Source organism: Rhamphochromis sp. 'chilingali' (genome assembly GCF_963969265.1).
Source record: "Rhamphochromis sp. 'chilingali' genome assembly, chromosome: 7".
Taxonomy (NCBI): domain Eukaryota; kingdom Metazoa; phylum Chordata; class Actinopteri; order Cichliformes; family Cichlidae; genus Rhamphochromis; species Rhamphochromis sp. 'chilingali'.
This window is the reverse complement of record NC_137934.1, coordinates 25,079,872-25,092,409: the sequence shown is the minus strand read 5'-3', so window position 1 is coordinate 25,092,409 and position 12,538 is coordinate 25,079,872. Positions and strand designations below refer to the sequence as shown.

At 46.7% G+C, this 12,538-nt stretch overlaps 1 protein-coding gene across 1 annotated transcript in view; it reads right to left on the bottom strand.

The window, feature by feature from the left end:
* mical3b (microtubule associated monooxygenase, calponin and LIM domain containing 3b) overlaps nucleotides 1–12,538 on the bottom strand; it is a 32,230-nt gene that overhangs the window by 17,766 nt on the left and 1,926 nt on the right. The window contains exons 2-9 of the mRNA XM_080886031.1: nucleotides 11,586–11,932; nucleotides 11,109–11,316; nucleotides 10,916–11,032; nucleotides 2,201–2,302; nucleotides 1,601–1,756; nucleotides 1,412–1,512; nucleotides 242–499; nucleotides 48–163 (exon numbers count right to left, since the gene is read on the bottom strand). Of these exons, the coding sequence (XP_080742157.1) occupies nucleotides 48–163; nucleotides 242–499; nucleotides 1,412–1,512; nucleotides 1,601–1,756; nucleotides 2,201–2,302; nucleotides 10,916–11,032; nucleotides 11,109–11,316; nucleotides 11,586–11,849 (1,322 nt within the window). The 5' untranslated portion in view covers nucleotides 11,850–11,932. The remainder of the gene's footprint in view (nucleotides 1–47; nucleotides 164–241; nucleotides 500–1,411; nucleotides 1,513–1,600; nucleotides 1,757–2,200; nucleotides 2,303–10,915; nucleotides 11,033–11,108; nucleotides 11,317–11,585; nucleotides 11,933–12,538) is intronic.

The window sequence follows — 12,538 nt, the reverse complement described above, 5'->3', positions numbered from 1 at the left end:
CAGGTGTGAGAGAACAGCAGATGTATCCTGTCCAGGTGTGTCTTCACCTCTCAGCCAGGACATCCAGTGGAGCTGCGCCCTGAGCCCAACTTCGTATCATCCAAGCCGAATCCAGAGCTGCCAGAAACCCTCGAGCGACTCCCGTCCCCATCGGCCAGAAGGGCTGCAAAAAGACAGGAAGACTCTGTAATTAATCAAGGTATCTCACTTCCAGCAGCCTGTTTACCTCCACCGGTCTCACCTCCAATAGGCTGTCTCCAACCAGTGTGACCAGCAGCTGGTGTCCGTGGCGTTGGCGAACCATAGCAGCGTTCTCTGATGCATACATGCAGGTGAAGTCGAACATGGCAACATCAGGCTGACCATAGTGATTCATGGCAAAGTCCAGAGTTGGCAGCTGGTGATTGGTGGAGAAGTCTGCAGCCTCACGGGCATATGCCTGCAATGCATTCTGGTCAACGTTCCCTCGAGAGAGGAGCAGCTCTGTGTCTGCAAAATCCTAAAGAAAAACAACAAAGGCATCTACTATTAATTCAGGCTTATGTGAGTTTGTTTGAGGAGTGTGACTTCACGCAGAATTACTCCACAACTGCCAGCCACCTCAATGTGGTGGAAAGGTTTGTATGTTCCCAGTGACCCTGAGAGCTATGAATACCTTGCCCTGAAATAAAAAACCAAAGCCCCCTTGATAGGTTTGTAGCTTGAACCCATCCGCTGGAACGTTGAAGACAATATAATTACACTGCAAAGCAAGACACGAGTAGGCAAGGTTCTTCATGTTTCTCGTGCACGGGAGAGAACCGGACAGGCGCCGTTCCTTCGCTTGACCCCAGTTCAGGGTAACTATCTTCAGAACTCTCTGGAAGGCTTCCAGACGTACCTGGTAAACCCAAACAGGTGGTGAAGGTGAATTGGAAATCCCATGTAAATGAGGGTTTTCACTCTCACCTCCAGGAGAATTTGTCATGTATCCTTGGATAAGGAGGGGGCAGTGAGCCATGTTCAAAAACCTTGCAGATGTGAACAGATGTGGGCCACAGCCATTCTTTCTAGTTGACCTCTGGGTCTGCTGAAAAGCAGATAGGTGCCAGGAAGCTAGAAAGAGCTGTGGTTTTGACAGTCAAAATCAAAACAGTGTGGAAGGAGTTTAGAGAGGCCACGGAGAAGGACTACTGACAAGAGTAAAGAAAGTCTGAAGACTCAGAAGAAGCATTTTCATTGGAGAGGCTACTGGGGTGGTTAAGAAGCTCCCAGAGAGCAAGATGCAAGTTTTGGATGAGATTCACCTCGAAATGCTAAAATTATTCAACAGCAATGGCGTGGGTTCATTACTCAGCTCATGGACGGAGGGATGGATAGAGAATGACTCCAGGTGTGTGTGTGTGTGTGTGTGTGTGTGTGTGTGTGTTACCTGCAGAATTACTCCTTTTTCCAATAGACTCTGTTTCTTTGCCGTCATCACAAAATAGTGTGTGTCGTCTTTGTAGTACACAATATTCTCCAAGTTAATCCCTAAAACAGGCAGACACAGGTGAACATCACACACACCTAGAGTCTCTGAATGCAGACTCCAGGTGTGTGTCAACTTTTAGGAACAAACCAGTTTCCTGCCGTAGTTCCTGGAAAAACCTTTGGTTAAAGATGAATGCCACACCGCTGATCTCCTCCACTTTGGCCTCAGCTGTGGTGTTTCTGTTCTTGAAGTTTGCTGTGATGGCGATGGCAAGCTTCCCCCTGAACTCTTTACGCCTGAAACCTGTTCACACACACGGATATAGGACAACATGGTCAGGTACACAGTGTCCACATTTTAGAAAAGGGGTGTCGAACAGCACATAGTCCAGAGAAGTGTCATACCAGTCTGAAATGTTATAATGATGCTGTTTCTATATAGCAGTCAGGGTTCAGATTTACAGGTGGATTAACCTCCATCAGACTGTGAGAAAAAGGCTTACACTGCAGTACTGATTCAAAAGTAGGTTACAACTTTCAGATGGACTGGAAGACACAAAAACCCTTAGAAGAACTGAAGTTGTTGTACCTGATGATTTTGATGTGCCTGACAGTGTTGTTGTACCTGACTATGTTGATGTACCTGATGATCTTGTTGTACTTGCCTATGATGCCCGATGATGTTGATTTACCTGATGATGCTGATGTACATGACTACTTTTTTTTATACCTGTTAGTGTTATTGTACCTGGCAGCGTGTTCCTGCGTCCATCTGCTCCGATTATTACATCAAACTCCAGCTGACTCACAGGGTGATTCTTTGGACTCACCTCCATTCTCCAGCCCAGCTCTGGACAGGTACATAGATACACAGAAAGTTGAGGAATCTACATTTTAAGTGCTTTTAGGACTGAAAGATAATTTCATACGTACTGTCTGTTTTTCATTTCTTTCGCTCACATATTCTGCAGCTCAGTTTATGACCCTGATGATGGCTACTATTCACCTGCTTCTGTGTTTTCTAATGAACATCAACAAGGTTACACCAATGATTTCTTTCAACACTTTCACTCTAGGTAAAATGTTGTCTGACTTCAGGCCTTATACCCCCATTGTCGTCAAAGGAGCTTGCAAAGAAAAGCGTCTGGACTTCTTTAAGTTACTTGAAGACGTTTCACCTCTCATCCAAGAAGCTTCTTCAGTTCTATGGTCAAATGGTGGAGAGTCCCAGATATAAACCTAGTGGGAGTAACCCCCCACAGAGGGACAAAAGGACCCCCTGATGATCCTCTAATCGCCTGAGCCAAGGTGTGAAACTGGGTGTGGGTCCCAATCAGCCAGAGTTTTGGGTGAGTTCATTGTGAAACCTGGCCCCACCTTATCATGCGAATTCCTGAGATCAGATGGCCCAGGATGTGAGTGGGCGTTAAGGCATCTGGGAAGGGATCTCAAAACTGGATTATAGATGGCAGAGAGTTGGTGTCGTAAACCCCCGCCTCTGTTCAAAGATGGTCGCTCACAGTGGACATAGATGGCTTCTTTCACTCCTCTTTCAAACCATCTGTCCTCTCTGTCCAAAATGTGAACATAGGCATCCTCGAAAGAGTGTCCTTTATCCTTAAGATGCAGATGGACTGCTGAGTCTTGTCCTGTGGAGGTGGCTCTTCTGTGTTGTGCCATGCGCTTGTGAAGTGGCTGTTTGGTCTCTCCAATGTAGAGGTCTGAGCATTCCTCGCTGCACTGTACAGCATACACCACATTGTTAAGTTTGTGTTTTGGCGTTTTGTCTTTCGGGTGAACCAGTTTTTGTCTGAGCATGTTGCTGGGTCTGAAATGCACTGGGATGTCATGCTTGGAGAAAACTCTCCTGAGTTTTTCTGATACACCGGCTACATAGGGGATGACAATGTTGTTGCGTCTGTCCTTCTTATCCTCCCTCGCTGGTGTCTGGTCTTCTTTTCTGTGCCTCTTTGCTGACTTTAAGAACGCCCATTTAGGATAGCCGCACGTTTTGAGTGCTTCCTTTACATGTGTGTGTTCCTTCTTTTTTCCTTCAGGCTTAGAGGGAACATGTTCTGCCCGGTGGTGTAGGGTCCTAATTACTCCAAGTTTGTGTTCCAGAGGGTGATGGGAGTCAAAGAGGAGGTACTGGTCCGTGTGTGTGGGCTTCTGGTAAACTTTGATGTTGAGGTTGCCGTTCTCTTCAATGTGCACAGCGCAGTCCAGGAAAGGCAAACAGTTGTCCTTTGTGTCTTCCCTGGTGAACTTGATGTTTTTATCCACAGAGTTAATGTGCGCAGTGAAGGATTCCACTTCCTGTGTCTTGATTTTGACCCAGGTGTCGTCTACATATCTGTATCAATGGCTGGGTACTCTTCCTTTGAAAGAGCCTTGGAGGACAGGACCAACTTCACACCTGATCAGATCTGCACACTGTTAGACCTCTGCCTCACCACTACATATTTCAAATACAACGAAGGCTTCTACAGACAAAAACATGGCTGTGCCATGGGCTCCCCCGTGTCACCTATTGTAGCCAACCTTTACATGGAGGAAGTGGAAAGGAAGGCTCTTGGCTCTTTCAAAGGAAGAGTACCCAGCCACTGGTACAGATATGTGGACGACACCTGGGTCAAAATCAAGACACAGGAAGTGGAATCCTTCACTGCGCACATTAACGCTGTGGATAAAAACATCAAGTTCACCAGGGAAGACACAAAGGACAACTGTTTGCCTTTCCTGGACTGCGCTGTGCACATTGAAGAGAACGGCAACCTCAACATCAAAGTTTACCAGAAGCCCACACACACGGACCAGTACCTCCTCTTTGACTCCCATCACCCTTTGGAACACAAACTTGGAGTAATCAGGACCCTACACCACCGGGCAGAACATGTTCCCTCTAAGCCTGAAGGAAAAAAGAAGGAACACACACATGTAAAGGAAGCACTCAAAACGTGCGGCTATCCTAAATGGGCGTTCTTAAAGTCAGCAAAGAGGCACAGAAAAGAAGACCAGACACCAGCGAGGGAGGATAAGAAGGACAGACGCAACAACATTGTCATCCCCTATGTAGCCGGTGTATCAGAAAAACTCAGGAGAGTTTTCTCCAAGCATGACATCCCAGTGCATTTCAGACCCAGCAACATGCTCAGACAAAAACTGGTTCACCCGAAAGACAAAACGCCAAAACACAAACTTAACAATGTGGTGTATGCTGTACAGTCCAGCGAGGAATGCTCAGACCTAGAATTAAATGAAACTATTAATAAAAAAAACACAATTCCTTATACAAAGACTTCGCTTGCAGAATTTTGAACACAGTAACAAATCAGGTCGATTTCTAGCTAACCAGCTAAAAATAAATAAAGAAAAAACAACTATATGTGCTGCTAAAGATTTATCGGGGAACACAATATATGATCCTGGAAGAATAAACAACATTTTTAGGGATTTCTATGAAACTTTATACTCACCACAAATAAACCCATCTAAAAATGAAATTGATCTGTTTCTTGACAACGTAACTCTTCCAAAATTACTAGACAGTCAAGCAATGGAACTGGATTCGCCACTGACGCCAAGTGAACTCCAGGAAGCCCTGATAAGTATGCCCAATAATAAGGCTCCAGGTCCAGACGGCTTCCCTGCAGAATTCTACAAAGAATTCTGGACAATTTTGGCACCAGTATTCCACAGCATGTTGCAGGAAATCGAGGAAAAGGGCAGACTACCACCAAATATGAATTCTGCCAACATTAGTCTCCTGCTAAAACCAGGCAAAGACCCTTTATTTCCCTCAAGCTATCGTCCAATTTCTCTTTTAAATGTAGACCTTAAAATAATCTGCAAAGCTCTCTCAAAGAGATTAGAGAAAATGACCCCCCTCTTAATTCATCCTGACCAAACTGGTTTCATAAAAGGTCGGCACTCCTCAACAAACACTCGTAGATTACTTAATTTAATAGACTACTCATACGATAAAAACATCGAAGCCATAATATTATCTCTAGATGCAGAAAAAGCATTTGACAGAGTTAATTGGAAATTTTTATTCGCAACTTTACACAAATTTGGTTTTGGAAACTCTTTCATAAACTGGATAAGAATATTATACAATTCCCCAACGGCTCGTATCAGAACAAATGACCAGACATCCTCCAGCTTCTGTCTCCTGAGGGGCACCAGACAGGGATGCCCACTCTCCCCCTCACTTTTTGCAATTTTTATCGAACCTCTAGCAGCAGCATTTAGACAGGCTACAACAATTAAGGGCATAAAATGTAAGAACATAGAACATAAAATCAGTCTCTATGCGGATGATGTGTTGCTTTTTCTGCAAAACACACAAACCAACCTCTTTGAGGTAATTACTTTAATAAACTGGTTTTCAAGAGTTTCAGATTATTCAATTAACTGGCCAAAATCTACAGTTCTCCCCATTAACTGCTCCTTCCATAATTCTTCCTCTGCCCCACTGCAATCCGGAAATATTAAATATTTAGGTATTAATATCTCTCCTAAGCTTTCAGACTTAACTAAACTAAACCACATCCCACTTCTAAAGAAAGTAGAAGGCGATCTGACTAGATGGAAATCTTTACCCATATCACTCATGGGAAGGGTCGCCACTATAAAAATGATGATCTTGCCAAAAATAAATTACTTATTTTTGATGATCCCTAACAAACCATCACAAGATTGGTTCAGATCTCTGGATTCATATATTTCCAAATTCCTTTGGAAAGATAAACCCCCGCGTATTAGCTTAAAAACGCTACAAAGAACCAAGGATAGAGGAGGATTAGATCTGCCTAATTTTCACCAATACTTCTTAGCCAACAGGCTTCAGTTCATCTCAGAATGGTTAAAACATACCTTCTTAGTTGAGCCCTGGCTAGATGTTGAACAGGCACTATGCAAGGATCTAGAGATTTCAGACCTACCATTTATTAGCTCAAACATCAAAAGACATGAATGCTTTAAAAGTATCAACATCAGCTTTTCTCTAACAGCATGGTGGGAGTTTCTAAAAATAACGGAGTCTTCATTAATCCCATGCAAACGTACACCTATCTGGAATAACCCTGACATATTACAAAACAATAATATGATTAATTTCCCAGAATGGAGTTGTAAAGGAATTAAATACTTAGAACATATATTAGAGGGAACAGAATTTATTCCATTTGACAGACTAGTTGAACAATATGGGATCAACAAGACAAGGTTTTTAGAATATCAACAAATTAAATCCATAGTAAAAAAGAAATTTAACCTCAGTCAAGTTGAATTACAAACACCACTAAGTGCAGCACATTTTCTTACTCTTAAATCCCCCAAATTATTATCTAAAATATACAGAACACTTTCTAAATTAGATGAATCAATATCCCTTCCTACTGCAAAGTGGGAAGCAGATTTATCAGTCAACCTAGACCAAAACTTCTGGTCTCAGATTTGCTTAAAAACTTTTAAATTAATTAAAAATCCCAGTCTGCAATTAATACAATACAAAATACTTCATAGAGTGCACTATACAGGTCATCGGATGTTCAAGATGGGCTTTACATCTTCCAACAACTGCTCACACTGTCAAGGCAATACACCAGACAATTACATCCACGCTCTTTGGTTCTGTCCACCAGTGCAAAAGTTTTGGCGCGAGATATGTGAAGACTTATCAAAATGTCTGAAATGTAACATTCCAACCTCCCCCTTAGTGTGTTTGTTGGGCAGCTTAGATAATGTCACTTCAGAAAAGAATATAGCCCATATGATCTTCACTGCCCTATGCATAGCCAAGAAAACAGTCCTCATGAACTGGAAAAATAAAAATAATCTTAATTCTAACCAATATAGAAATTATCTATTAGATTACATTAGTCTTGACACAGCCTCTGCCACCACATTAGATCAATTGCTCTGGGCCCCTTTTATCAGCCCCATCACCTAGTGGGGGTGGGGGGGTCATAGTTTGGTCCCGCCTTCACTGTTGTGATTGGTGAGGGGGTAGGGACAGGCTTAGGGCGTCGGGGGGTTCCCCGGAGGCATCTTCCTTGGGGGGCTCAACCCGGGGTAGCGGTCACGTCCGGTTGAGGGCTCTGTTGGCTCTCAGGTGACTGTTTCCTCGCGGCTGCGTGCAGCGGGGCTAGGGGAGGGTCTGTGCTGACGGACGTGGGTTACTGACCTGGCAACCTGGCTGCCCCTGGGTGGGTCCGGGATGGGCGTGAGGTTTTGGGGGCGCTCCGTCTCTGGGCTGGGGCCCGGGCCGGGCCTCGGGGGCTCGGGTCCTGGTTGGTGTGTTGCCGGGGTTGTGGGCGGGTGGGTGCATGGGGGCCCGGCCCTGGAGCAGGGTGCCGCCGGTGCATCGAGCCGCCTGGGGGGCTCTTCAACTGGTGGGGGGGATGGTCACATCTTGCAGGAGCTTTCTTCTCTCAGGAACTCTCTGCAGGAGGGGGAGATACAGGAGAGGTGGAGGAAGATCTCAGCCTGGGCGTTTACCGTCTTATGTTGTCTGGAAGATGTGTGGTTGGTGGGGTGGGTGCAGTTTTCTCTGTGGTGGGGTTGGGTGGACTGTCCAGGGCTCTGTGGAGCCGGGGGGCGCTACTGCACTGGGCCCCGGTCTGATGGGCCTGGGCCCCCCTTCCCTGGCGGGTCGCGGAGGGTGGGAGTGCCTACTGGGGGGTTACCTGCCCCTCCCTTCCTTCCCTCCCCATCTCCAGCTGCCTCCCTCTTCCCGCTCCTCCACAACCACCCACACATGCAGGGCCTTGGAGTGGGGGTATGTCACCAGGGTGCAGAGGAGGCTACCCCCCCCCCCCCCCCCCCCCCCCCCCTGTCCCCTTCTGGCTGCCTCTGCCTCAATTTTATCCCACAACTTAGACATTCACATTATTCACACTCTCATTACACATACATATAGGATCTTGGGGGTGGGCACAATCACGGAGTCCAAATCACCATCAGGGTGTATACCTCACCCCTGACGTCGTTGCCCACCTCTCAATTTTAAATACACTTAGTCATTGAGGGTTAGCAGGAGGGACTATGCGCTTACCTGCTGCTCCTTGGCAGGTAGCTCCATGCCCTCCTGGGTTTTAATTGCACCTTAGAACACATATGCATCAACACTACAATGAGCGGGTGGAGGGAGGTTTGGAGTCTTCTCCCACCCCCATTCTCTGCGGCCTGCTGGAGCGGGAGGGCTAGTAGGAGGAGTTGGCCGTCCGACTGCGGTCTGGGGTGTGGGGCCTCCCTGCTGCTGCGGAGTCGGGGTGGTCTGCCTCTCCCCACCGCAGGGAAAAGGGTAACACCACCTGGGTCTGGGTGCAATTCCCCCCTCCAGGGGCAAGGGTACCTAGACCCGGTTTGTAGAGTACGCTTGGGGAGTGTGATTGTGTGTACAGCGTCTCTTTATGTCTGTCTCCACGTTGGTTGAGTGTGGAGTGAGTGCATATGAGAGCATGAGGGTGGGAATGGATGTTTGTGTCTGTGTGTGCCTGTATGTCTGTGTCTATATGTCAGGTTGGGTATCAGACGCCACCTCTCTGGGGACACCTCAGGCCCTCCAAGGTTTGGAGGCCTATCTCCACCCACCACCACTTCCCCTGCCGGTGGCGGACTCCCTCAGGTGTCGGTGTGTTGGTGGTTCTTTGTGTCTGGGGGTGGGCGTCCGGGTGCACACCGGCTCACTCCTTGGCGGCCGCTTGTCGGGGCCTGGGGCCTGGGGCTCGCTTGGGCCCCTTTGGAGGTGGGGTGCCCCCGGCCTCTCGGCCTAGGGCTCGGTCACTCAGGCGCAGCTGGGGGCCGGCGGAGCTCACGGGCGCGTCACTGCAACTCCCCCTGACTTCTGCTCCGCGGCTGCTGGGCGAGCCCTCATCTGGGACTCTCCTCAGCTCTTACTGGGACAGTGGCGCGGCTGCCCCTCTGTTGGTCTTCCATGGTCTCTTGTGTTCTGGGGGCCTCTGGATGTCTGGAGTTTTGATCTCCTCCATACCCGCTTCACACCCTGGAGGACGGGGCTGTGGCCCCCCCACACTCCCTAGCAGATCATTACATGGAGAAACCTTTGGAATGCAAGCATGCTGATCCACACAGGTATGCACACATGGGTATTCACAGACGCGGACTAAAGCTTTCTTGGCTGCTGCCTCAAAGCACACTGTGCGCTGTCTATCTTGCGTGCTGCACAATATCGTTTATTACTTAGTAAATACTGATATCTATGACTAGCTAGTTTATTGTGATGGTGCTTTGTTTTCTCTATTATTATGTTGCTCTTTGTTGTTTGCTGTCTCCTCTGTTTGTTTTTGTTTGTTTGTTTGTTTGTTTTGTTTTTTCTCCATACAGGTGACCCAGGAGTTGTTTTTTTTTTTCTCTCTCTTCCCCCCCCTTCTCACCGTCTCTTCTCCCCTTTGGTTTTCTTTCTTTCTCTCCCCCTCTCTCTCTCTCATTCATTCCCCCTGTCCTATTTATTAAAAAAAAAAAAAAAATGACAAAGGATGAACTGAAGCTCTGCCATCACGTAATGTCGCATACTGCTGTTTCTGATGTCATTTAGAAAAAAAAAAAAAAAAAAAAAAAAAAAAAAGACAAAACGCCAAAACACAGACTTAACAATGTGGTGTATGCTGTACAGTGCAGCGAGGAATGCTCAGACCTCTACATTGGAGAGACCAAACAGCCACTTCACAAGCGCATGGCACAACACAGAAGAGCCACCTCCACAGGACAAGACTCAGCAGTCCATCTGCATCTTAAGGATAAAGGACACTCTTTCGAGGATGCCTATGTTCACATTTTGGACAGAGAGGACAGATGGTTTGAAAGAGGAGTGAAAGAAGCCATCTATGTCCACTGTGAGCGACCATCTTTGAACAGAGGTGGGGGTTTACGACACCAACTCTCTGCCATCTATAATCCAGTTTTGAGATCCCTTCCCAGACGCCTTAACGCCCACTCACATCCTGGGCCATCTGATCTCAGGAATTCGCATGATAAGGTGGGGCCAGGTTTCACAATGAACTCACCCAAAACTCTGGCTGATTGGGACCCACACCCAGTTTCACACCTTGGCTCAGGCGATTAGAGGATCATCAGGGGGTCCTTTTGTCCCTCTGTGGGGGGTTACTCCCACTAGGTTTATATCTGGGACTCTCCACCATTTGACCTTAGAACTGAAGAAGTTTCTCGGATGAGAGGTGAAACGTCTTCAAGTAACTTAAAGAAGTCCAGACGCTTTTCTTTGCAAGCTCCTTTGACTACGATGACCTGGATGACTGAGAACCTTCACAGACATACCCCCATTGTCACTTTGGCTGACAGTTTAACTCAGTTCGCATGTAAAAATTGCAACTGTGAGCTGTGAACACACTTCCGTTTTCTTCTAGCAATACATACAGCATTGTCTGGCTTTAATTATTCATACAGCCGCCCCTTTGTTCAAACTGTTAGGCCGTACTGTGTCTGTGCTGGTCCTCTGCTGGCTCCACCAGCTTTTTAAACTCCACATTGACATGAACTTCGACCCCCAGGAGCAGGGCGACCTTCAGCAGGACAAGCTGCAGTTGGCGAATACCTGCAGAGAGGAAACGGGAAGTGCTGACTAGATGGTTTGGCTGCTCTGATCAGACAGAAGCAGAATGCTGACTCACTGATGTGGTCGATGGAGCCGGCACAAAACCTTCCATAGAACTTTTTGGCTCCAAGGCCCCGCAGGTCGTGGATGGTGAAGGGCCATAAGTGGAGCACATTGTTCCTGGAGAAGGAGTCCCTCTTCTCCAGCAGCACCACTCGAGCTCCCATGAAGCTCAGCTCCACTGCTGTCCGCAGACCGCAAGGCCCTGCACCAATGATAACACACTGGCCAGCGAGAGAGGAGATAACAGACGATCAGACACATTCATCCCTTCTTTTTTTTAAACCTTAAAGTAAAGCCTTATATCAACAGATCAAGGTCATATTACTTTAAGACCAAAGACCAAAAACCAAAATCTGTAAATGCTGTTTTAATTTCTCTGCCATGAACAGTCAATCTATGAAGTAGTAAGGTGTTCCTAATAAAATGACTGAGTAACATGTCTTAGTATGTTTGAACCAAAGCTCCTGCTGTATTTTTTTTAAACACGTACAGTCACATCGCTGCAGGCTCGTGCCCTCTGGTACTCCTCCTGCGCCCCCCTCCGGTCCAGCTTGGCCCACAGACCATTCGCCCTCCAGTAGTTAAGGCGGCGTTTAATCGGTCGGTACAGTGGCCTTTCGGCAGTGCTCGGGTCCAGCTGCAGATGTTCACAAAGCTGGCTGAAGGAGCGCAGCGCCGCCCTGCAGGTTGATGCTGATACAAACTCATCAAACAACTCCTGAGCTTGGCATTCTGGGAAAGACTGGTCTTCCATGGTGACCTCTGAGGCTGCAGGGCACCATGGGAAGGATGTCACCTGCTGATGATGTCACCTGTGATCTCCAGCTCGCTCTCTGTCTGGTGAAAGGACAGGAAGTGGAATTACAGACTATGATGCCTAATTAAGGATAAAAGCTAAAAATTTGAGGCGCTGTTTGTGAGGTTTGTGTCTTCCTGTGGCTCACCCCCAATTACAAATACGGATACAGCCTGAGAAAAGTACTTACTGATTCATGGTGATACTTAAAGTGCAGGTACCGGAAAACAAAGGAAAAACACTTGGATGCTTTAAAGGAAAGCAGAACTCTCACAATTTTTAAGTCCTGAGTACCTTTTCGTTATTTTAGAGGTACTTTGGAGTACTTCAGAGGTAGGTGGGAAAAGTTTCTCCCTCTCAGATTGTAGTTAATGCTACCATTAGTGTTTATATGGTGTTTTCCACAGACACAATTCACAAGAGTCAATGCTTCATAGAAAACAAATTTAAGATAACAGAACATTTAAAAAGTAGATAAAAAGACATCAGTAGTGGGTGCTTTTGGACTCTGTTTTATCGAGTAAGGAGTGAACGACAGCATTTCGAATTACCTGCAGATTTACTGAGTAAAGAAAACAGGAGCACATGAAAGCACCCTAAGCTCCTCTTTAGAAGCTACAAAGCTCAACTTAATGATGTCTCTCAGG